Source organism: Chiloscyllium plagiosum, unplaced genomic scaffold (genome assembly GCF_037043375.1).
Source record: "Chiloscyllium plagiosum isolate Xiang-an unplaced genomic scaffold, Cpla_swu_hap1 HiC_scaffold_38, whole genome shotgun sequence".
Taxonomy (NCBI): Eukaryota; Metazoa; Chordata; class Chondrichthyes; order Orectolobiformes; family Hemiscylliidae; genus Chiloscyllium; species Chiloscyllium plagiosum.
Genome location: NW_028270176.1, coordinates 66,903,984 through 66,931,174, shown reverse-complemented (window position 1 = coordinate 66,931,174; position 27,191 = coordinate 66,903,984). Strand labels below are relative to the sequence as shown.

Genomic DNA, 27,191 nt, shown 5'->3' with positions numbered 1-27,191 from the left:
TGTGGGGGATGGAAGGTGGTGAATTCAACAGTGAGCGTGGTCATGCTTGAGCCTTATTTGGAGATAGAGTGTGAGCCTTGGTCGAGGGTAGGTGCTATAAGAGACATACAGAGCATGTGAGGAAGCAGTGAGAATATAAGGTGACACTTATCCTGACAGAGCGGAATAGATATTGATACTCGTCCTGTATTTCTGGACATGTCTTCAGCTCATCTCAGCATCGTAGTAAGCCTCCCCGAATGTCTTATCCAAGTCTATCACTAATAGCGACACAGGCTGTGTTCCTCAGATTCCACAGAATGAGTTTGGGTGGGTCTTACAAATAGCAAGGAGAAACAGACTTGTGTTATATATCTGAACCAAAACTGTCGCGCAAATATTTTGCATCATATGCTCTGGAAATTATATGTGCAACTATACTCAAAGGGAAGCTATGACATACTGATATTATCGCTGGACTCTTAACCCAGAGACCCAGGTAATGTTCTGGGGACATGGTTTCAATGTCAGATTGTGGAATTTGAATTCAATAAGTATCTGGAATCAAGGGTTTATGATGATCAGGAATCCATTCCTGATTGTTGGAAAAACTCATCTGGTTCCTTTAGGGAAGGAAACGGCTGTTCTTATCTAGTCTGGCCTGCATGTCATTCCAGATCCAAGGCAATGCTGTTGACTCTTAAATGCCGTCTGGTATGGCCAGTAAATGCTGGTTATCCAGAGAAGACCTCATCCTGTGAATGAGTAACAAATACTCGTAGGTTCTGCAATAATAATGGATGGTGTCAAGTTGCATCGAAACTGAGTTAACTAAGTGACTGCTAATATTGTGAAAAATAAATTCCTTAAGTGTATATTAGGTAGGTTGAAGAGTATGTTGTGAACCAAACTAGAGAGCAGATCATTTCGGATTTGGTGTGTGATACTGTTTAAGGATGATCAGTCATGATCATATTGAATGGTGGTGCAGGCTCGAAGGGCAGAATGGTCTACTCCAGCACCTATTGTCTTTTGGCTGTGGTGTGGTCGGAAGGACTGATTACTAACCTTACTCTGAAGCAGCATTGAAGGAATAGTGACATTAATATTTTGTATTTTATACGGTGTCTGCATTCAATGTGGAATGTTTGAACATTCTGGTCAAATATCATGGAAGCCCAGAGGCTAGAGTGTCAAGTTCGCTCCAGTGAATTGGGAAAATACATTATAACATTCAGTAGGAGAGCAATGGTTGTTAGACCCATATAGTCTTACAGCACGGAGACAGGCCATTCGGCCCAAACTGGTCCATTCCGAACAAAATGTCCATTCACACTAACCCCATTTCCCTGCCATTTCCCTGTATCCTTCTTATCCTTTCCTACCTGTGAATTTGTCCAAATGTATTTTAAATTTTGTGAACGTACCCGCCTCAACCACTTCTGCTGGCAGCTCATCCCATATGCATACCACCCTGTGTGTAAAAGACATTTCCCCTCAGGTTCCATTTTACTCTTTCCCTCTGACCTGAAATTGATGCCCTTTAGTCCATGATTGCCCATTCCTGGGGAAAAAAAGAATGAGTGCATTGACTCTATTCATGCCTCCCATGATCAGATCTACCTCAGCCTCATGCATTCGAAAGTAAAAACTCCTAGCTTGTTCAACCTCTCACTATAACTCAGACTATTGAGTCTTGACAACATCCTTGTAAATTTCTTCTGCACTCTTTCCAGTTTAATAACATCCGTCCTCGAGTAAAGTGAACAAAACTGAACATGACGCTACAAGTATGGACTCGCCAACATCTTGTATAACTGCAAAATAACTCCCTAATTTCGATACTCGGTGCTCTGACTGATGAAGGCCGGTGAGTCAAATGCCTTTTTCAGTGCCTTGTCTACCTGGGATTCCACTTACAGAAAACCGTGCACCTGAATTCCAAGGTCACTCTGTTCCCCTGCACTCCTTAAGGCCTTGCAATTCACCATGAAGCTCCTGCCTTGATTTGACTTTTTAAAATGCAAGAACTTACACTTATCTGAATTAAACTCCATTTGACATTTCTCGGCCCAATTCCCCACCTGATCAAGGTCCTGCTGTAATTTCTGAGATTTCTGATAACCTCCCTCACTGTCAACGATATCACCTATTTTAGTGTCACCTTGAAACTTACAAATCATGCCTGTACATTTTCATCTAAATCATAGATATGTGTAATATATGAATATATAGTCCCAGCACTGACCGCTGAGGCATTCGACTCATCACAGGCCTCCAGTCTGACAATCATCCTTCCACGATTACCCTCTTCTTCCTATCATCAAGCTAATTTTGGACCTAATTTGCCAATTCCCCCTAAATTCCATGTGATCTAACCTTCCAGAGCAGCGTACCATGTGGAAACTTATTGAAGGCCTTACTGAAATCTATATATACAACCATGCCCTTGCCAAAGTTACTGGTCACTTCATCAAAGCAGTCTAAAAAATTTGTGATCCATAATCCCCTATTCACAAGGCCCTGTCTTTCCAAATGCATATATATCTTCTCCAGCAGAAGCTTCTCAAGTAACTTACCTGCTACAGATTTTAGGTTTACTGGTCTATAGTTCCCAGGTTTTTATTTGTCGCCCTTCGTGAATAACGGCACAGCATTCACTACCCTCCAGTCCTCCAGGACCTCACCCATGGGCTACCGATGATGTAACAGTACCAACCAGGGCCCCCGCTATTTCTTTCCTGTCCTCTTGCAGTGTTCTTGAATATATATGGTCAGGACCAGGAGATTTATAGAAATACTACAAAGTCTGAAAAATATGTCTATTTATTTCAGGTAAAACACCCAAGAGTGAGAAAGTGAGTTAACAATGATGAGCATAATAAATTAAAGATTATATTAATCACAGGAAGTGACTTCAGAAGAATTCCACACAAGAATCCTGAGAATTCTCAGAAATTTACAATCCAGGAAAGGAGGGCCATGAAACGGGTAAGGAAGTCAAAAAGCGAACATACATGCAAACAAACAGGAACACGAAGACTGCATAAATCTATGTTCTATATTTCAAAGGAAAGAGAAAAGCATAGTCAAATGTGGTAATCTTCAATCAGGAGAGACGAGTTTATTGTGGGTAACAGGGAAATGGCCAAGCAAATAACCAGTTACTTTGATTCTGTCTTCATGGAGGAAGATCCAGAAAATACGACGTCATCATATAGGACTTGTTGATCGACAGACATAAAGTCAATTTATATCAGTAACAAGACTCTACATGAACATGGAGCTGGATTGAGCATTGCTTACCTTGACAAACCAGATGTATGTCTTACCAAAATCTTCAAAAATAAACCACTAATAGAAGTATTGTTTGCACTGTCGATGACTGTGTTATAGATGAACGGTAGTGATCCAAGCATCTACAAAGAAAGAAGAGATAGTGTGGAGAACTGCAGACCAATTAACTTGACATTTGTGGGGAAACTGTTGGAGTCTATTATATAGCATGTGATATTCGTTATATAGAAATTAACAGCAACATTGGAGAGAATCAGTATGCATGTCTGAAAGGGAAATCATACTTGACAAGCTTTGGAATTGTTTGAAGTTGATTCTTACAGCACACATAATGGGGAACCAGTACAATTGGCATATTTTAGATTATCAGAAGGCTTTCTATAAGAACTCATATAATGAGTTCGTAAATGCAATGAATGTGAAGGGTATTTGGAGGAATATATGCAAGTGGTAAATTAAAGTTTGGATTGCCTTCTTTTAAGGGAGTCAGAATATGTATATGAAGACATGTTGAAGCAGTTTAACAGAGTGTTGGTGAGTACTGTACCTGGAATATTGAGTTCAGTTTTGGTCACCAAATCTGAGAAAGAATATACTGACCACAGAGAAAGTTCAATGGACATTCTCCAGATTAATCCCTCAGTTGGCGAGATTGCGTGATGAGGAAACTCGGCCTGTGTTCTCTAGAGTTTCAAAGAGTGAGAGGTTGGTCACAGTGAAATTTAGAAAATTCACAAAAAAATTGACAAGTTGGAAATAAACAGAATGTTTTTTTTCCGGCTGCCTAATCCAAATTCAAGGGAAATAGTGCCAGGATAAAGGATAGACCATTTAAGACTGCAATAAGGAGGAATTTCTGCACGCTTGGGGACTAACTAACAGAGGGGCATGGAAACCTGCTGCCAGGAATAGATTACGGAGAATTCCCAGATATTCTACAAGTGTGTCCAGCGGAACAGAATGACCAGGGAACAGGTAGGACTCATTAGTGACTTGCCAAATTGCATCCAAATGAAGTTTAGTGATAAGAGACACAAGGTGGTGGTTGACTCCTTGTGTGACTGGAGGCCAGTGTCCAATGGTATACTACAGGGATCAGTGCTGTGTCCCTTATTATTTGTGATTCGGAGGTGCTGGTGTTGGGCTAGGTGGACAATGCTAAAAATCGCATAACACCAGATTATAGTCCAACAGGTTTATTCGGCGGCACTACCTTTCGAAGTGCTGTTTCTTCATCAAAGCGCGCAATCACCTGATTGAGAAGTAGTGCTTCGAAAACTAGTGCCTCCGAACAAACCTGTTGGACTCTAACCTGATATTGTGTGGTTTTCAACTTTAATATTTGTGGTAATCAAAAATGATGTCGCTGTGAATATGGACGAGGGGTGGAGAGTGTGATAAGTAAGTTTGTGTTTGATACGCAGATTGGCCGGTTGGTTGGCAGTGAGGTAGAAGGCCTTAAGTTACGGGAAGATACAGATGGAATGGTCAGCTGGGAAGATCAATGGCAGATGGAATGTAACCCTGATTAATATGAGGTGATGCACTTTGGAAGAAGGAACCAGACGGGGGAGGACTCAATGAATGGCAGCACATTAGGAAGGTCAGAAGGTGCTCTCCACAAATCCCTGAATGTGATGACAGGTTAATACACAATTTGGGAAAGCATGGGGGACTGTAAACATAACCTTGATTCATTGTGACACAGATTATAAGAACTATTCGGAACTTTGGTGATGCCAACATGGAATACTGTGTGTAGTTCTGGGAATCACATTACAGGAAGGATGTGACTGCACTGGAGGGGGTGCAAAGGAGATTCACCAGGATGTTCCATGGGATGGAGCACATAATCTATGGAGAGAGGCTGGATAAGCTTGGGTTGTTTAGTTTGGAGGAGAGGAGGCTGAGGGGGATGCGATTCTGAAGGATAGGATTACGAGGAGCATGGACAGTGTGGATGGACAGCAGCTGTTCCTTTTAGTCAAAGGGCCACACTTTTAAAGTGAAGGGTTTGCGTTTTCGTGAGGATTTGAGGATTGCTTTTCACCCAGAGTGTGTTGGGGTCTGAAATGCTTTTCTTGAGAGGCGAGTTGTCATGGTAACCTCAAAGTCAATTAGAAAATACACGGTAGTGCACTTGAAATGCCTTAACATTCACGGCGACGGTTGTTGTGTCGCGAAGTGTGTCTAATGTAGACCGTGCTGTATTTCTGATACTACAGAGTCTTTGCTTCTGTGATTGTATGGCTGTTGAAGGCCAATCACTGAGTACCTTAAAATAGGAATTGATAAGATTCTGAAGAATATCTTAACAAAGTTTTTTTTTTACGCAGAACCTGTAATATTTTCTGAAAATATGTCAACGGCAAAATTAGGGGAAAAATGTGCACCTTTCCTACAGTTTGATACCAGATAATTGAGGACCGGAAAATAGCAGAACTATGGGGCAAATACATCAGTTATGCCTTCACAGAAGAAAGCAAAACAAAAAAGAAAACTTCCGAGCAATACGAGAAAACTTTAGTCTGCTGAGAAAAAGGGAATAGAATTAAATTATCAACTAAACAGTACAGACGAAATATCGGACTGAAATTAATGGGCATAGACAAAGTCAACAGAGATTCATGAAATAGGAATCATATTTGAGTAAGTGGCTTTTAGCAAAATTATGTAGAAGCTATCAATGCAATACGAGTGGAATTTCAGAAAGATTTTTGATAAAGCCCCAAGCCTATTGTGCAAGTTTGAATCCTGTGGGATTGGGGCTAATACATGGACATGGTTCTCGAAGGACAGAGCTGGCAGGAAACAGTGAGTAGGAATAAAACAACTTTTTTTTAATGGAAGGCTCAGAGTATACAGAAAGTATCGTGGCTTGGGAGCCAGCTATTGCCAATACACATCATATATTTGGTTGAGTGTCTCAAATGCAATATTCCCAAGTTTGCTGATAGCATTAAACAACATCAGCTTGTGAGTGGGTGAGGAGGATGTAAACAAAAGCTCCAAGGTGACTGAGATAACTGAAATGACTGGTAAAATACGTGGCGGATGGAGAGCAATGGGAGAGATGAGATGCTGTGTACTTTGATGGGAACAAAAGAATGGCAGCCTATCATTTGAAAAGGGAGTGGTTGAAAAATGTTGCTCTATAAAGGAACTTAAGCTGCATTTTTGTTTATTTCTGTGCATCGTCCGAATCCATGTAAGGCAGTGAGTTCTGAATCCAGGAGTCAATACTGGTAATGGCATTGGCACGCTGACCAGTGTATATAGACCCAGCAAGTGGGGAACTGAACAGCCAGTGGGCGGCACGGTGGCACAGTGGTTAGCACTGCTGCCTCACAGCGCCAGTAGACCCGGGTTCAATTCCCGCCTCAGGCGACTGACTGGGTGCAGTTTGCATGTTCTCCCGTGTCTGCGTGGGTTTCCCGGGGCCTCCGGTTTCCTCCCACAGTCCAAAGATGTGCAGATCAGATGAATTGGCCACGTAGTGTTAGTTAAGGGGTAAACGGTAGGGGTTACGTTTCGGCGGGTTGGTGTGGACTTGTTGGGCCGAAGGGCCTGTTTCCACACTGTAATTTAATCTGAATATTCAAAAGAATCTGGATCGCCCTGTACACTAGTCACTGAAAGCAATATTTCAGGAGCAGCAAGTAGGGAAGAAGATAAATTCCAGTGGGATTTGAGTACAGGAGTAAGAGTATTTTACTGCACCTATACAGGGCCTTGGCGAGACTCCATCTAGAACATTGTGCAGCATTGTGTGCAGTTTTGGTCTCTGTTCTCTCAATATCAACCTGATATTGACAGAGAGCAGTAAAGGATGACCAGACTGATCTCTGGGATGACAGACTTGTTATGGGATCTGAGTTTGGGGGTCTAGACTTGTGTTCCATGCGGTTTAGGAAAATGAGTGGAGATCTCAGTGAAATATATAACACTCTGATTGGGCGAGACAGATTGAAAGCAGGGATGGTAATTCCCCTGGCTCGGATGTCTAAAACAAGGGGCAGAAGTATCAGGTACAGACAGGCCGCTTTGCATTGAGGTAAGAATAAATGTCTGCACTCTGAGTCTGGTGAACCAGGGGTACTCTCTCCCAGATCAGGCTGTGGCAGTCATGGCGCTGAATATAAATAAGGATTTCTGGAAATTAAAGGGATAGGGCGAGAGCAGGAGTACGGTGTGAAGATAGCAGGTCAGCTATCAGTCCAATAACACAGTAACTGTGTTTCTGTGCAACACTGTGTTGTCGAAAATCGTGCAATATTAATAATGGGGTGTATGGAAAAAAGAAGGTAAGGGGCGAACCCCCAACAATATCAGTAAAAACCAAAAATTAAGTTTGGTCTAACAACCACACTAGTTGAGTCTAAATAAATCTTTAAATCACATTTTGTAATGGAACAGTGCTATAAATCTAACACTTTCACACTGCAGTCACTCACTGGAGCACTGTACCTTTCACCGGAAAGCACGTGAGGGCTGAATAACCACGTGATGCCGATGGGGAATTCCGGGTCTCCTCAAGATTCTCTCCACAGCTTGAAATAAAGTTCTTTCTCAATGTAGTCTACAATTTCCAGTTTCAGGATCAGTTTCAAGGCCACCGGAGCGTATTGCATTACTGTTTTAGCTAACCACATTGTTTGTACACTTTGCAGAGAGAGGATCCTGAGGAAGGGTTTTGCTGTTCAGCTGGTTCCTGACAAGGAAGCGCGTCACAGTGAATGGGAATTAACTTTATAGAAAAAAGATTCGCGAATCACATTGCAGCCAAATTGTATTTAATCAACACGTGTTATCGGAGAACTGCCTGTATATTGAATGGAGGAGCAAAACTGATGGGCTGAAGGCACTCCAGCAGTTTTCATTTTATGTTTCACAATGTTTAAACATATTAAGGGATATGATTATGTCTGGAGAAAACTGCACTGAGGAGATGTTCGGCCATTAACTAGCACAGGGAAAGCTCAATGTGTTGTATGACCTGCTCCTGTCACAATGTTTCTGTGCAGTGTGTGGGAAAGCTCTGCAAATATTGTCACAAGCTCTCAACTGTTAGGAAAGAGGTCTCTGCAGGGTCGACAGGATTGTGTTTCCCATTCCCTTTTCTACTAACGAGGCTGGGGCCTGGGGTTCGGTACAGGTTTATCATTTAAGACCTCAGTGCAGTTTGATACAATTGAGTGTCTTGTTTGGCCGATTCAGAGATCATTGAAGAGTTTATCACATGTCTCTGTGTCTGGAGTCACTTTTAGGCCAGACCAGGAAAGCACGGGGGATTCACTTCCTGAAAGTACATTGGGGAAGGAAATCGAAGTTTACAACTGATATTGAACACAAGATCACTATTACTGACACCAGATTTTAGATCTTGATATTTTATTAATTGTTTTTAATTTGCACCAGCTGCCAGAGCATTAGCCTGGTCTGGGTTAGTAATCCAGTGACATTTCCACAACAGCACCATCTCCACATGGGGACCTGTCGGAAACCGCACTGAGCTGGTTATTTCTGTGCTGCTTGACAGCTCTGTCAAATTAGGACTCCCACCAATTTAACTGTCGTGATGGGACTGAAGGACTAGTAAAGAGTCAGATTTTTGCAGTAATCCTCCTCTAAGTGGATTGGATATAGTTGAGTAATTTTCCACATTGCTAGGGAGATGTCGGAGTTGGAGCTGGAATGAAACAGCTTCCCCAGGGGCACGGTTGTTGTGCAGCACAAGTCTTCAGTCCTATTGCAGGAATGTTGTCAGGGCCCACTGCCTTAGTCGTATCTACAGTGTCCAGCTGTTTGTTTCATGTCACCTGCAGTGAATTGAATTGGTTGAAGACTGCCATCGGTGATTCTGTGGGCATCATGGTGAGGGTGAGGTGGATAATTGACTCAACACTTCTGGCTAAGTATGGTGCAGATACTGCATCTTTTACACTGACGTACAGGGCTGTTCCATTATTTAGGGTGCGGATATTTGTGGAGTCCTCTCATCCAGAAAGTTGTTCAATTGTCCATCGACATTTATGCATGGATTTGACAGGCCGACGGAGCTTAGATCTGATTTGTTAGTCTTGTTATCATTTCTCCCTCTGTAGTAGATGTTAGTCCTGCTGTTTGGAGTGAAACCAGTCAGGTGTGGTCGCACTAATGGGTTGTCATCAGGTTTAGGTGCACGTGATTCCGACCCTGGCATGTTCGCACACACTCGTCACTGAACCATGGATCAGCTTGATGGTAATGGTAGACTGATGAAGTATCGTCGGCAAAATGTTACAGATTGTCATTGAATACAACTCTGCTTCTTCTGCTGTTGATTCTACAGCATCAGATGATAACCCAGTTTTAACTGCATTATTTACAATTCAATTCAACTGACTGTTCCCCATTTGACACCGAGACCCATTCACCGATCAGCCCTGTACTCAGTGACCTACTCTGGTTTCCAATGTGGAAATACTTCCATTTTCATATTCGCGTTCTGCTGGAGTCTTTCCTTGGTGCCTCGCCTCCATTTTTTTGCATAAATTCAATCCATTTAAGGTACTAATCTGAATCTTCTCCTTTCCATAATGCCATCTTCTGTATTTGAAGTGAGTGTGTTTCCCTCTGTTTTTCTCCCTGACCATGATTCAGAGCTCTGTAGTGTCAGTGATGCCAACCTTATGCAATTTTTGAGTCAATGAACTTGTGCACTATGTGCTATTGTTCAGTTCCCAGTGTACGGCGCTCCATGTTGGACAAGATGTTTTGGCATCTTTGACATACGTCATTGGAAATTGCTCAAAAACAGAAATTGCTGAAGAAATTGCGAAAGGTGTTGCAGCACTTTCTGGAGTGAATGCAGAGTTAAACTTTCAGGTCCAGTTAATCTATAAAGCTACCAGTATCTCCAGAATTTTTTGTACACTTATTTCCAGTGTCCATAGTTATTTGTCGAATTGAATTTTTTTTCTGTGCCTATTCATTTCTGGTGAAACTCAGCAGGTCTGTGAACATCTGCAGAGAAAGAGAAACAGTGTTAGCGTTTCCAGTGTGACACTTCTGCAAAACTGAATACAATTGCAATATCGTCTTTTAATCACTTGCCAGAATTGGGGGATGGGTGGCAGGGAAAGGAGGGTGTGGCAAAAGACAAACAGGCTTTTAGCAGTGGTGAATGAGAAGATTCTGTAAAAGGTGTTTAAATTAAAGTGCAAGTGGGGGAAAGGGGTTCACTCTATTGATTGCAAGATAAAGAAGACACAACCACACACAGTCAAAGGGAGGCGAGGAGGGAGAATGTTGACCATATGGTATTATATAGATATGGCCACAGATACGTTTTCACTGTAGTGATCAAAATCCCCTTTAAACAAAGGAATTCAGGTGCTTAACTTCTTATTGGCACTAGTAGGCGTTTTATGTCGCCTTAGTATTGTAACATGGAGAAAAACAAATAACAGAATGAAGATTGGGCTGAGTATTGGTTACCTGTGATGTTTAATATCGCTTCAAATTTGCAATGCTTATCTTTAAATGTTTATTCTTGAAGTTAGTATCAGATGGAGCGTAGAGATTGCGGGCTGACATTGTAGAAGCTTATAAAATCATGAGAGGAATGGATAGGGTGAATAGCCAAGATTTTCCACGGGCTGGGGGAGTTCAAGCATAGAGGGAATGGGTTTAAGGTGTTAGAGGGAATATTTAAAAGGGACGAAGGGAAAACGTTTTTACACAGAGTGTGGTGTAGGTATGGAATGGGCTGCCAGAGGAAGAGTGGTAGATTGCGTGTACAGCTGCAACATTTAACATCATTTGGACAAACATATGACTGGGAAACACTTAGAGGCATATGGGTAAAAGGAAAGCAGATGCGACTAGTATAGGTTGGAAAACTTGTCCAGCATGGACGTTTAGAAAAGCTTCACGCAGAGTCAGTGTGGGTGTGTGAAAGGGAAATGTTATTTTGCCTGTAAAATCATGCAAAGTACTTCTGGAGATGCCTGAAAATGTAACAAGCGGACTTGATAAAGGGGATCTGGTAGACGCAAAACGTTCCAGAGATTTTCCACAAGTATTACAAAATGATAGTTCTTACACAAAACAGAAGCTCTAGGACGTCGGATATTGTATTAACATGGGATGATGATTGGTGAACACAGAAATCAAAGAATCAGGATTCATGGATCTTTATGATAAACGTGTATCTGCTGGAGGACCACAGCTATCAGTCTGATGGCATGAGTTATTTACAATCTATACTGATAGTCTGAAGGAGGGAACTGAGTGCAATATATATCCGAGTTTGTGGATGACGCCCAGCCTGCAATTTCCACGTACATTTCCGCAACTGCACCTAACCATCGGAGTGGCCTTGATCTGCCCCTGTGTAGCAGGTCCGAAGGGCTGAATGGAACATCAGAACACAGGGCTGAGGAACACGAGGGGGCCATTCGGCCCTTTGACACTATTTCACCAGTAAATAAGGCCGTGGCTCATCTCATTGTGGTCCCAGTTGCACTTTGCTCTCCATCCACCATTATCTCTGATTCACCTGTCTATAGGCAAAGCCAGCCTCGGTATAATATAAATATCTGGCCACCCCAAATTCTGGGAAAGTGAATTCCCACTGGAATGAAATACCACTTCGTGATTTTTTTCTCACTCCAGTTGTGCCTGAGGATGGCGGGTGTCACTCTTTCCTTTTCTAGTCCAACTTTTCCACTGCTCACAACAAATTTTAAATGTAACCAGGTTGGTAATATGGCCGATGATAAAGGTCTCAGACTGGGTGAGGTTCAGTGACAGGAACAAGTCAGGCAGATTTCTTAAGTCAGCCACAAGTAACTAAGAGAACTAACGGATGCACATAGTGGATCTGTGGTTAGCACTGCTACCTCCCATCGCCAAAGAGCTGTGTTCAATTCCAACCTCTGGCAACCCTCTATTTGGATTTTGAACATTCTCCCCATGTCTGTATGGGTTTCCTACCAGTGTTCCAGTTTCCTCCCACAGTCCAAAGATATGCAGCTCAGAGTGGATTAGCCATGCTAAATTTCCCATAGTGCCCAGGGATGTGTAGGTTAGATAGGTTAGTGATGGGAAATGCAGGGTTACATGGATAGAGTAGGGTGGCAGGTCCGGGGGAGATACAGTTCTGAGGGTCAATGTGGACTTGATGGACGGAATGTCCTGCTTCAACACTATAGAGATTCTTTAAAAATGACAAGAAGTTTGGACTATACAAACACCCAGTGGGTATCTATCTGTTGCATTCTCCTCTAGGTTTTGTATGTTTCAATAAGATCACCTCTGATTCCATGAGTAACCTGTTAAAGCCTTCATAATATGAGGCCCTCATCCCTGAATACATGAAGTGAAACATCTCCGAACTGCTTCCAATTTAGTTATATCCTTTCTCAGGTAAGGAGACAAAAATAATCTCATACACAGTTGCGGTTAACTTTTATTTTCTCAGTGGTGAGAGAATTTGGAACTCTCTTCCCCGCAGAGCATTGGAGGCAGAGATATTGAATATGTTTGAGGCACAGACAGAAGTATCAGAAGTAACAACAGAGTCAAGGATTATCGAGGAATTTGGGCGGCACGGTGGCACAGTGGTTAGCACCGCTGCCTCACAGCACCAGAGACCCGGGTTCAATTCCCGCCTCAGGCGACTGTCTGTGTGGAGTTTGCACATTCTCCCCGTGTCTGCGTGGGTTTCCTCCGGGTGCTCCGGTTTCCTCCCACAGTCCAAAGATGTGCAGGTCAGCTGAATTGGCCATGCTAAATTGCCCGTAGTGTTAGGTATAGGGGTAAATGTAGGGGTATGGGTGGGTTGCGCTTCGGCGGGTCGGTGTGGACTTGTTGGGCCGAAGGGCCTGTTTCTACACTGTAAGTAATCTAATCTAAAAAAGAATGGGCAGCAATTTGCAGTGTAGGGGAAAATGTAGACAGTGATACAAAATCACACCGCTCCAGAACATCCAGGAATATAATGCAAACCGAAATGATAATATTAATAAAATGTTAAGGGGGAATCCAAGATAGTAACGATCTGGAAGGTGTGCTTTGTTGGGCTCTGCATCACAGCACGGGCAAAGTGTTCCCTAACCCACTCCATCCCACCAATTTACTTAGAATTCAACCCTAAAAGAGTGATAGAAGCTTTACTGATCCCGGTGGAAATGATAAAACACGGGAAAGGATCGAGTAAGTCCCAACAAGTGGTGCCCCCGTCAGAAGCATCGAGCCTGCCTGAGGCTGCAGCTGCAACCCACTCTGCTCGTTCCATAGACCCAGTGCCTCACCAGGCCTTGGTCACTGAGTTCACCAAGTTATGTGAATTGATTGAAGCCATGATTGAAGAAGGGTTCAGCAGAGGCTAGAACCACTACCACTCTCAGACGCGCTCCAAAAACACGAGCAGCAACTTGACAGCCTTGGAAACAAAATGGACGATGTCAAGCGCCGAACTGCATGACAGAGTCTGCGATAATAAATTCCTCACGAGAGAGGATGCTCACCGTTGAAAAACAGGTTCATATCTTAATTGAACATGATGACGACCTTGGGAACAGGGGCAGGATGAAGAATGTTCACGTCGTCGGTCTGCTGGACCAGACAGCAGGTGGTCAGCCAGTGAGGATTTTTTGAGAACTGGCTGCAGCGATTCCTTCACTTCGAAACTGAAGAGGGACGGGTGAAGACTGAGACAGTCCATCGGGTTACGGTGCACAGATCAGGCTCAGAATAGCGCTCTCGCCCTGTCCGCGTGCGGTTACACAGTTATGGGGATAAACAAAGACTAATGGAAGCTTCCAGAAGCCAGCGGCAAGATCCAATGCCTTTAATTCACGGGCTCCAGGATTATGTCCTTTCGGAACGTTTCGGCGGCTGTGATTCAGAAAAATATCTTTTGATGATATAGAACATACAACATTACAGCGCAGTACAGGCCCTTCGGCCCTCGATGTTGCGCCAACCTGTCATACCAATCTGAAACCCATCTCACCTACACTATTCCATGTACGTCCATATGCTTGTCCAATGACGACTTAAATGTACTTAAAGTTGGCGAATCAACTACCGTTGCAGGCAAATCATTCCATACCCTTACTACTCTCTGAGTAAAGAAAGTATCTTTGACATCTGTCCCATATCTATGACCCCTCAATTTAAAGCTTTGCCCCCTCATCTTCGCCATCACAATTCTTGGATAAAGGCTCACCCTATCTAACCCTCTGATTATCTTATATGTCTCTATTAAGTCACCTCCCAACCTTCTGCTCTCTAACGTAAACAGCTTCAACTCCCTCAGCCTTTCCTCGTAAAACCTTCCCTCCATACCAGACAACATCCTAGTAAATCTCCTCTGCACCCTTTCCAAACCTTCCACATCCTTTTATAGTGCAGTGACCAGAACTGTACACAGTACTCCAAGTGCGGCCGCACTAGAGTTTTGTACAGCTATAGCATAACTTCATGGTTCCTGAACTTGATCCATCTATTGATAAAAGTTAAAACACTGTATGCCTTCTCAACAACCCTGTCAACCTGGGTGGCGAATTTCAAGCATCTGTGTGCCTGGACACCGAGATGTCTCTGCTCATCTACACTACCAAGGATCTTTCCATTATCCCAGTACTTTGCATTCCGTTTACTTCGACCAAGATGAATCACCACACACTTGTCCACATTAAACTTCATTTAATACCTCTCAGCCCCGCTCTGCAGTTTATCTATGTCTCTCTGTAACCTATAACATCCTTCGTCACTATCCACAACTCCACCGGCTTTAGTGTCATTTGCAAATTTACTAACCCACCCTTCTACACACATCGAGGTCGTTTATGAAAATGACGAACAGCAGTGGAGCCAACACCGACCCACTACTAACTTAACTCCAGGATGAACATTTCTCATCAACCACGGCCCTCTGTCTTCTTTCAGCAAGCTAATTACTGATCCGAACTGCTATATCTCCCACAATCCCATTACTCCGCATTTTTTACAATAGCCCACTGTGGGGGACCTTATCGAACACCTTGCTGAAATCCATATACACCACATCAACCGGTTTGCTCTCATCTACCTGTTTGGTCACCTTCATAAAGAACTCAATAAGGTTCGTGAGGCACGACCTACCCTTCACAAAACCGTGCTGACTATCCTTAATCAATTTATTCTTGCCTAGATGATTATAACTCCTATCTCTTATAATCTTTTCCAACACTATATCAACAACTAAAGTAAGGCTCACTGGTCTATAATTACCAGTGTTTTCTCTACTCCCCTTCTTGAACAGGGGAACCATATTTGCTACCCTCCAGTCTTCTGGCATTATTCCAGTAGACAGTGACGATTTAAAGATCAATGCCAAAGGCTCGGCAATCTCCTCCCTGGCTTCCCAGAGGATCCTCAGATAAACCCAATCCGGCCCAGGGGACTTACAGACTTTCACACTCTGCAGGATTTCTAATACCTCCTCCTTGTGAACCTCAATCATAACTAGTCGACTAGCCTGTATCTCAGTAATCTCCTCGACAACATTGTCATTTTCTGGAGTTAATTTTGTTGAAAAAATATTCAGTTAGTGCTTCCCCTATCCCCTCTGACTCCATACACAACTTCCCACTAATATCCTTGATTGGATCTAATCTTATTTTCGTCATTCTTTTATTCCTTAAATATCTATAGAAAGCCTCAGGGTTTATCCTGATTCTATCAACAACTTCTCATGTCTTGTCCTGGCTCTTCTGAGCTCTCACTTTCGGTCTTTCCTGACTACCTTGTAACCCTCAAGCGCCCTAACTGAGCCTTCACATCTCATCCTAAAATATGCCTTCTTCTTCCTCTTGACCAGAGATTCCATTTCCTTCGTAAACTATGGCTCCCGCACTCTTCAGCTTCATTCCTGCCTGACAGGTACATACCTATCGAGGACACACAGTAGCTTTTCCTTGAATAAGCTCCATATTTCTAATGTGCCTATCCCCTTCAGTTTTCTTCTCCCACCTATGCTTCCTAAATCGGGCCTAATCGCATCGTAACTACCTCTCCCCCAGCTCTAACTCTTGCCCAGTGGTATACACCTATCCCTTGATATAACTAAAATAAATATACCAGAATTGTGATCGCTGTCACCAAAGTGCTCACCTGATTCCAAGTCTAACACCTCTCAAGAGAAGAGTAAGGGAACTCGGGAATCAGTATTCCCTCTGGTACCCAACGGTTCTCCATATTGAATTTAATGGATCCATGAACTAGTCTGACTCTGCAGAGAAAGCGAAAACTTTGTGGAAATTTTAAATTCCCCTATCGATTTTTTTCGTTTTTTTGTTTTTTTTATTTGTTTAGTTTTGGAAAGTTTTGAGAGCTTGTCAGTTGTAATAGTTTTCAATTGTGCAGTTTTTAAGCTCTTTGAGACTTTGTTTATTAATGATAAGTAATTCGAGTTCTTCCTCTATCGAGTTCAAGTGTTGCTACAGTCTGTTCTGGAAAATGGTATGCTTAAATGGTGTACCTGGAACATGAAGGGGAGCCATTGCCCAGTCAAGAGGAAAAACTTACTTTCTAGTCTTAAAAAAGAGAGGGTGGATTTTGTCCTAATGCAGAAGATGCACCTCGATGACTTGGAACATTTGATGTTACAACAGGGCGGGGTTGAACGGGTTTTTATTTTCGTCTTTTAATCCTAGGAATAAGGGAGAAGCCATACTGGATAAGAAGAATCTTCCATTTAAATTGCGAATCCCACAACTGGGATTGGACAATATTCACCACTATTAGTGATTTACTCTGATACTGAAGCAAACTCCTCTTTCCTAATGCCTTGGAGTTAATGCCAGAATTGAGAGAGATGCCCTCCAGACTGTCAAGCAACAATGTGACATGACAAAACCTCATGGGTTCATATCAAAGCCTGACACGGAAACCTCCTGCGGATTCACCTCTCTCAGCCTCACGGTGTCAGATCAAACACTAACACGGAAACCTCTTGCTGACTCCCCTCCCTCACCTTCACGGTGTCAGATCAAACACTGACACGGAAACCTCCTGCTGACTCCCCTCCCTCAGCCTCAAGGTGTCAGATCAAACATTGACACGGAAACCTCCTGCTGACTCCCCTCCCTCAGCCTCATGGTATCAGATCAAACACGGACACGGAAACCTCCTGCTGACTCCCCTCCCTCAGCCTCACGGTGTCAGATCAAACACTGACACGGAAACATCTTGCTGACACCCCTCCTCAGCTAATGGATCAGTGTCCCTCTACATTGAACAACACTTGATGGAATCCCTTTTTTAGTCCCACTCCTCCACTGCTCACAACAAATGTTAAATGCAACCAGGTTGGTGATGTGGCCGATGATATTGGTCTCAGATTGGGACAGTGTCAGTTTTAGGAACAAGTCAGGCGAGGTTCTTTAATCTGCTAAAACAACACGTTTATGATCCAGAGCAATGTTACTCAAAGTATGATGGAAAGATAAATGGCAATCTGTTTGGGTATTGCAGATATACAATCAATATTCCCCTTTTTAAAAATGCTGACACACACACACACACACACACACACACACACTAAATTGTCCGTAATGTTCAGGGATTTCTAGGTTATGTGCAATAGTCAGGAGTAAATATAGGGAAACGGGTTGGGAAGGTTGGTATGGACTTGTTGGGTCGAAGGGCCTGTTCCAACACTGCAGGGATTCCATAAAAATAAAAATGGTAACGATGACTGTAGAGGTCTTTTTTAGCTCACACACATTGCTGTGATGAGGAACAATGAAGGAGAGAGAGTGCAATAGGTCATTCCTTCTCGGACAGATTACATTTTCTCCCTCTCTGAGTTGAATCACACAGTAATGTCATCCTCTCCCAAACTTAACCATGTGAGGTCTCCTTGTACATTGTCCAAACTATGTCTCCATCACATTCCCTGTTCCATGTAGGTGCATCATTGCTGCTATCATACACAGAGCCATACCCTTGACAGAAAATGGTCCCGGTCTATTTGAAGATCTGTTTATATGTCCCTGCGATCATTAAAAATTAAAAATGTTTAATTTATTCAGAATACCTATGTTAAACTGAATGCATTTTTAAAAGAAATATAGAAATTGCTGGAAAAGCTCGCCAGGTCTCTCAGTACCCAGATGCTGTATCTGTACCAGCCTCCACCACTCCCTCTGGCAGCTCATTCCATACACATACCAACCTCTGCGTGAAATGGTGCCCTTTAGGCCTCATCAAAACCTTTCCCCTCTCACTTTCCACCAATGCCCTCTAATTTTGGACGCCCCTAACCTGGAAAAAACCCCTGACTACTCATCCTATCCATGGCCATTTTGATTTTATAAACCTTTAATGCTGCAAAATGTGATCCCAATCAACACGAATGGCTGTACTTTCAGTCATCCTGGGCCTAAATTCTGAAATGCAATACTGACACCTCTTCCTTCTCCATCAAGTCACAATTCTAAATCCATTTTAATTAGTTTGTTCAGATATATCCTGAGACACTTCTGTGAGCTTTACGCATGGACCTTTGTGCCCTGAGGTAGGGATACTAGCATCACTCAGCAATACCCATAAAGCTGTATCAGTATTCTCCTGTTTTTTATTTCATCCGACTGTCCTGATATGCTGAGACATAGCTCTGCAACAGGCAGAACGTGAATCCAGGCCTTCTATCCCTGAGCTAGGAACACTACCACACAAGTTCAGGAATTGGAATCAAATCCAGAGCTCTGGCTCAGAGACAGGGACACTACCATACCCAGATTTAGGGTCATATTTTAGTGGCCACTTTCAGCTTGGTGTGGATTTATTATAATCAGGTTACCATTACTGAATTACAAACAACACTTTGTATTATTAAACAAATGCAAGATATTTATCTCAACTGTAGGATATTGAGTGTACGTGCTGTACCATCGAAATTAACTATAAACATCTTTAATTGCTATTATCTGTAGTCTGCAATTTTAAGGAAAGAAATCCTGCAGACACACTCTGCACAATGGAAGGGTCTCAAATAGATATTTATTACTGAAAACCAGAAACAAAGGAAGAGTTTAATTTCTGACCCCAAAACACCGATCACTCTTACCCAACTCTCACGTGTGACTTCCCTTTTTCCTAAAACCATGAAATGACACCAGGCCGCTGATTACTGTCCAGCCTCTCCTCCCCACTGACTGTGTCTGCAATCTGTCCCTCCTCCCCCTAACCATACAAGGCAAACCAAGCTCAGGGTCTTTGTGAAAATCAAAGCCGGAGTGTGTAGGCCTCCTGGAGACGATGGGCATTTTAAAATTGAAGGGGGAGGATGCGGTGGCAGTAATATCACTCACTGGGCTGAGGGGTGGCTGATGGAGTTTAGTTTGGATTAATGCGAGGTATTGGGTTTGGTAAATCAAACAACAGCAGGACATTTACAATTAAAAGTAGAGTCTTTGGCAGTGTTGTAGAATAGAAACCTAGGTCGTTAGGTATAATTCTTTAAAATTTGCATCTCATATACATAGTGTGATTAAGAAGGTGTTTAACACACATGTATTCATAGGACAGACCTTGGGATTGGGATGTCATGTGGTTATACAAGACATTGGTGAGACCTCTTCTGTCATACTGTGTCCAGTCTGGTCACCATGCCCGCTCATTTCATAGGCACACCACCCTCTGGGTGAAAAAGCTGCCCCTTAGGTCACTTTTGAATGTTTCCCCTCTCACCTTAAGCCCATGTCCTCTAGTTTTGGACTCCCCATACCCTTAGAAAATACCTTGACTATTCACTTTGATATTACTGACGTTGATATTATTAAGCTGGAGAGGATTGAGAAGACAATAACCTGGATGTTGCTGGGAAAGGAGGGAGTGAGCTATGAGAAGAGGCTGGGACTTTTTTCACTGAAGAATATGAGATTAAGCAGTAACTTTACAGAGGTTTATAAAATAATGAGGGTTACAGAGAAGCTAAAGGGCTGATGTCTTTTCTCTAGAGTTAAGGATTCAAAACTGACGGATTTTTAAGGTGTGAGGAAAAAAGATTTATGAAAGTCATGAGAGGTAATTATGTTAGACAGATGCTGGCTTGTGTGTGAAATGAACTTCCAGATGAAGTGATCAAAGCAGGGGCAGTTACAACGTTTAAAGGATATTTAGATCAGTCCATGCATAAGACATCAGTTTGGATGGTGCTGTGAGCAGCTGCCCTCTCCCTGCCCGTCTCTGAATGAATCCCTGTTGGTTTTCATCCTCGGCCAATGCCTGTGCAGTGGCGTGTGGCGGCCAGCAGAGTGTGGCATTGTATCACTTTAAGCACCACAGAGGCTGCCAAACCTGCCCCACACAGACACACGCAGATACATACACGGGGATGGTGAGGACACGGCGTGAAGCTCATCTAGTAACGTTAATGAAACATAAAGAAATGCTCAATTCGCCTAGTAAACTGTTAAAATATGAGTGACAGATCTGCCAAATTCGACTGTTTAAATAAAAAAAAACATCAATTTATTCTTTTCAATCTGAAAGTGAACATTTTACATCAACTACTCACAACTCTGGGACCCTCTTTCTCTTAACTGCTTATTACCCGACTCCAGCTCGATAGCAATATATTGTTTCTGGGTCTTCTATCCTCTCGTATCACAGGTGCTTGTAAGCTCTCAGTTCAGAACAGCATTCCCTCTCTCTTGAAGGTATAGTACACACTTTCAACTTCATCACATTATACCCTGATGAATATCGGTAAGTGGGACCTATCCGGGTTTCTTTTGCTCTGTGCTTTGTCAATATTTCATTCGCTCCGTCTGGTTTGTATCAGGACGTTTGTTGCTCCATTGACAGCATGTCATTATTCGACTTTGTCCATCGGAATATATCAGTATTTCACTTGATCACACTCGTGTATGTGGGGCAGGATTTCAGTTGTTTCATGTGGGCTGTGACACGATGACAATCTCAATGTTTCTAGATGGCACCGAACCTCGAAGAACTCTGAAATCTATGGAGGACAGTGTGGAACTCTAACAGGACAGTGACACGTTGATGTAGTGTTCAGGTTTATGGCAGATGGGGATCAGTGCAGATTAGTTTGAGGTGATACACTTTGGTAGGAAAGACAATGAATGACAGTTTAAAACAGGCTGTGCCATGATAAAGGGGCTGCAGGAACAGAGAGCGCTGGGTGTATATGGGCATAGATTGTTGAAGATGTCAGGACAGGTGAGGAGAGTAGTAACTGTCACAGATTAGTTTCAGTATCTGAGCTGTTTACAGGAGGAGGTGTAGGAGGGAGTCTCCGTGCTCCCTTCCTGGGAGGTGGTGGTGACGATGTGTTGTGAGCCCACCCTCCTGCCCACCGAGACCGTGGGGATTCCATTTGTACCAGCTCAACACAAAAGGCAGATATCATCAGGGACACGGCTTCTAAGTTGTGCCGGGGGGAAACGGAGCTGCCAGTGGGTTTAAAGTGAGAATTGCCCTTCACTGAACATTGCTCCTTACTCGGTCGGTGGGACGTGGATGTTTCAGAATCTCCACACGAGGCGTCCCGGTCCTCTCCGGCTCGTGCCAGGGTCCTCCCCACATGGCAGGGGGAGGGGGGAGGGAAAGGATATCGGGCACTCCACCACCTGGATAGGCCCTTTCTGTCCTATTCCAGGCTGTTTCTCCTGGAATGGGAGAAAGGGAGGGAGAGAGATGGTGGGAATGGGTGACCCTGCTGTTAGTGTTAGTGTAGGTGGGGACGGCCTCATGGTGAGGTGTCCGGAGGGAGTCAGTCCACAGTGTTGTATCCATGCATTGTTATTAAATTGAGGGGGTGGTGGTAAAGTTGAGAGAAAGAGAGAGAGAGAGAGAGAGAGAGACAGACAGAGACAGAGAGAGACAGAGAGAGAGAAGGTGCTGCATACTGCAGTGAGAGTGGTGGACCATGAGCCTTGTTCGGGGGTCGGTGCTGTAACAGATATACTCTTTGAGTGTGAAGGAGCAGAGAGAATACAGTGAGCCTTATCCTGACAGTGCGGGGAAGGTTATTGATGCTTGTCCTATATTGCTGGACATTTCTTCAGACTCAGGATACTGCACTGAGCTGGGTGGGGAGCTCAGACCATGCTCGGTGGTTCTGGTGGTGTGGCCCACTCTGGGAAGAGAATGTTCCCCCTCTGTACTAGCCCATCCACCAGGACCTCCGTGCTCCTTATCTGTTATGATCGGGGTAAACTGTGCAGGGCAGCTCCTAACAGAGAAAGCTCAACCTTGTGCTCAGTGGCCTTTTAAAGATGGCGCCAGTGTCATGGATCATGGAATATCCAGGGGCACCCGGGCGATGGTGAGTACCTCCAGCCATATTGGGTGGGAGAATCGGGCTGGTATTGAATGAGAGGCACACCATGGGGTAGGATGGGTAGTTAATGAGTTGAGTTCGATAAGATAGCACCAGGAAACTAGCTCGGCCTTGTGTAAATGATCCCTCTGTCACAGTCAATGGAAATGGCACTGAGACAAATTATTGTTAGATTTAGCTCAATGAGTCAAAGACTCTTCTGACCCTACATCCAGATACAAAGCTGCAGAACAAATACTCATCAAAAACTCTGCATCATCTGAACTCCCACCAATATAATGTTCACCTACAATTCCTGGAAACACTTATGTTACAGGATGCTGTTAAAATGTTTTCATTTCTGCATTCTGAAACCAGGGAACACATCCTTCCATAACACTGTCTCGCAGTATCCCCCTCTCTGTCTCTTTCCCATATCCCTCCCATTTGTTGTTGCTTAAACTGATTCCCCCTCCAACTCTGTATCTCTGTGGCAGTGATGCTCACACTCACAGCACCCCATTGTCAGGGCACAACGGAGAGATGGAGTTGTAAAAGGATGGGAGCTGCACATCCTGTCACTTCCAGCATGGGCTGCAAGTTTCCCACACAGGGCAGGTATCTAACACAGTGTTACAGATCAATGCACTGGGGTGGTGTACACAGTCCTACATGCTGGGAGGGTAACTGCTCCTGGTTTACAGATTAATTCACGGGTGACCACTGCACAGGTCGCTGTGCTGGTCAGACTGTCTGGTTGAGGTTTATAGATAATGCCCTGTTGTGTTCTGCACAGCTCCCCGTGCTGGGCAAATATCGAATCCGGGTTTATAGATCAATGCACTGCTGTGATCTGCACAGCTCCCGGTGTTGGACAGCTATCTAATCCGGGATTATAGATCAATGCACTGCTGTGGTCTGCACTTCTCCCGGTGTTGGACAGATATCTCGTCCGGTTTTATAGATCAATGCACTGCTGTGGTCAGGACTTCTCACCATGCTGGTGTGGTCTGGGTTTATCGATCAATGCCCTGATCTGATCTGTGCAGTGTTCCACTCTGGACAGATTGCTGGATTGTATTGACCAGTGCAGTGGATGAATCTGGGCAGATTGCTGGGTTGTACTGAGCAGTACACTGGCCTGGTCTGCACAGTGTTCCACGGTGAACAGATATCTCCTCTGAGTTGATGGTGTCTGGGCTGGTTCTGTGAGGTGGATTGATATTGTGGTATATCTAACCATTTCAGCTGATCTGGAGATGCCTTTAGTTCCCATTCCTGTGAATGGACCCTCCGTCTCTCACCCCATTAATATTACAGTGTGTCCTTGCACAGTACATCATGTTGGTGGGGTGATACGGGGGAAAGATGATGGACAGGTCAAGGAACGCTCTGTTCCAAACATTCGATAACTGCCATTCCCCAGAAAGTTCTCTCCCCGACATTCTATAACTGATATTCCCCGGAACGTTCTGTCCCTGACATTGTTTGTGAACGGCCGGACGTCAGTGAATTGAACAAACGATAAGATCCCGCGGGTAGAGATCCCGTTCCAGGGAGAAGGAGACACTGTTCCGAAGGTGCCCCAGGCAGTTAAAGGGGTGAATACGTTTTCCCTGCGTTTACATTTCTCCACGACACAGGATCGACCACAATTTAGACCAAAATACAGGAATTCCCAAACTCCGTTTGTCTTCAGGAAACTGGGAGAGAATCCCTCAGGACCGTAACGTTTCCACCCTCTGTATTAGGAACTGGGAAGGAGTGACCTGTGTCTGCTCTCAGTGATCGAGTGTGTGGGAATGTTCTGGAAACCATCTGTCCTTATGGATGTGTCTCTGTGTGTTTGGGGAGGGAGGGTTTCTTGAGGTTTATGTCATATTTCTGTCAGTAATACCGACCTTCCCAGTTGTTATTCCAGCTCCAATTATTTTAATAATACGCTGAATACAGGGAACACATTTAAAAATCTCACTGGGTCCCCCATCAAACGGGTCCCTTTGCCTCCAGGCTGATGGATAATGGGTTTGTCTTCCTTCCTCACAGTTAACGTAGTGACCATCTACGTCCTGCTTTATAAAGATTGTGGATTGTCTCCATGTGTCAGACGTTACCTGGGGGCCATGGCAGCGGCGGATCTCCTGGTCATTATCCTCGACCTGATCCTGAGACACATTCCCATTGTATATCGGAAACAGTTTTATATCCTGAGGGATTCCGTCCCCGTGTGTAATATCCACGCCGTCCTGCTTTATGCAGCCACTGACTGCTCTGTCTGGTTCACCGTCACTTTCACCTTTGATCGGTTTGTGGCCATTTGTTGCCAGAAGCTGAAAAGTAAATATTGCAGTGAGAAGACGGCGGCTGTGGTTCTGGGAGCAGTGACTGTGCTGAGCTGTTTAAAGAACATTTCCTGGTACTTTATGCTCACGGCTCGGTATTGGCTGTGGAACAATCCCATGTTTTGTTTTGTAACAATAGCTGTTCGATTCTCCAGTGTTTGGGGCACAATCGAGTCCCTCCACCACATTCTAACCCCGTGTGTCCCATTTCTCCTGATTCTGCTGCTCAATGTTCTCACCGTCAGACACATTGTAGTGACCAGCAGAGCCCGCAGGAGACTCCGCGCTCACACCAATGGGGACGCTCAGTCTGACACTGAAATGAGAAACCGAAAAAAATCCATCATTTTACTGTTTGTGATCTCGGCCAATTTCATCCTGTTATGGCCAACGCTCATGCTGTATTCTATATGGAAACGGATGTGGTGGATTGGGTATCAGTCTGTGTTTCTCCATCCCTTTGTGCAGGAATTGGGCTTCATGCTGCAGCTCCTCAGTTGCTGCACAAACACCGCGATTTATGCTGTGACCCAGACTAAGTTCAGGCAGCAGCTGAAGAATGTGCTGAAATATCCCTTCACCCAAATCCATCCATCCATCAAATTCCCTCATTAATCAATCCATCCGGGGTTTTCTCATTTCAGTTCAGTGTTTCAGCGATGGAGCAGCCTGTCGCTATGGTAACAGACTGAGGGTAGCGCTGGGTTGTCCATCCTTATCCCACAGCGAGGTTACAGGGAAACATTTCAATGTTTCTCACAACTCAGGGGCCAGTGAGAAAAGGCACCATCCCACTGACTGTATCCATCACTTCCATTTGTAACCAATAAAAATGTTGATTAAAACGTGCCGAGCAGCAGAGTGACCGATGTTGTTGGGTGTCTTTGTGTTGGAGAAGCTGAGCTGGAGAGAGACAGACTCAACCCCAAGTCCTGGTCCTCAGGGAAGGGGAGGGGACCACGCCCTGAGCTCAGGAGCTGGGTTTAACTCCCTCTGACACCCCCCTACTCCAACCTGACCACCCCATTTCCTCTCCCCCACTCTTCCTCCTCAATTCTCTCCCTCTCTCTCTCTCTCTGCACACTGTGTCTCTCTCACCTCCTCTCCCTTTCACTCTCTCTGGTCCCCTCTCAGACACCCCCCCCCCAACCCGGTTTCTCAACCTGCCTCCACTATTCTTTCTGCCGCACTCTCCCCCTCTCTCTCTCACACCCCAACATGAGTTTCTCCACCTGCCTCCATTCTTCTCTCTCCCCCTCACCCTCACTCTCTCTCTCCTGCCGTCTCTGTCTCCCTCCCGCAATTCCGTCTCTACACCAATTTCCCCACCTCCCACATCTTTCAATCATCTCACCCCACCCCCCACACGCAGCTTCACCACCAACCCCCAGTCTCTGGGTCAGAGGGAGAGGGAAGGACCAGGGAGACAGAGTGTGTCAGAGAGAGAGGAAGGGCAGGACAGGAGGGAGAGAGATTGAGTCAGAGAGAAACGGAGGGAGGTGGGGAGAGAGAGAACACCGAGGGAGGGGGATCGAGAGCGAGAGAAGATGGAGAGAGAGCGAAGGAGCAGGGAGAGACAGAGGGAGAGAGAGAGGGAAGGGAGAGATAAGGTGAGGGAGGGAGAGAGAGAAATAGGGGAGGACATAATGAGAGAGGGGTCAGAGAGAGGGGGACAGAGAGAGGGGGACAGAGAGAGGGGGGACAGAGAAAGGGGGGAGATAGAGAGGGTGACAGAGATAGGGGCACAGAGAGTGGGGGAGATAGAGGGTGTCAGAGAGAGGGGGACAGAGAGAGGGGGACAGAGAGGGGGGAGACAGACGGCGTCAGAGAGAGGGGGACAGAGAGAGAGGGACACCGAGAGTGGGGGAGATAGAGGGGTGTCAGGAGAGAGAGGGGGACAGAGAGAGAGGGGGACAGAGAGATGGCGACAGAGAGAAGGGGGAACAGAGAGAGGGGTACAGAGAGAGGGGGACAGAGAGAGAGGAGGGCAGAGAGGGGGGGGCAGAGTGTGGGGAAGATTGAGGGGGACAGAGAGAGAGGGGGACAGACAGAGGGGGACAGAGAGAGGGGGACAGAGAGAGAGGGGGACAGTGAGGGGGGGAAAGAGAGAGGCGGGTGGGAGGGTGAGGGGGCAGAGAGTGGGCGACAGAGAGAGGAGCACAGAGAGAGGGGGATATGGAGGGGGACAGAGGGAAGGGACAGAGAGAGAGGAGGGCAGAGAGGGGGGGGCAGAGTGTGGGGAAGAT

General features: G+C 44.7%; 1 protein-coding gene across 1 annotated transcript in view; it reads left to right on the top strand.

The window, feature by feature from the left end:
* Positions 1-25,560, top strand: part of LOC148139559 (putative G protein-coupled receptor 139) — a 41,156-nt gene extending 15,596 nt beyond the window's left edge. Inside the window, exon 2 of the mRNA XM_087980868.1 lies at positions 24,650-25,560. Coding sequence (XP_087836994.1) covers positions 24,650-25,560 — 911 coding nt within the window. The remainder of the gene's footprint in view (positions 1-24,649) is intronic.
* Positions 25,561-27,191: the final 1,631 nt, after the last annotated feature.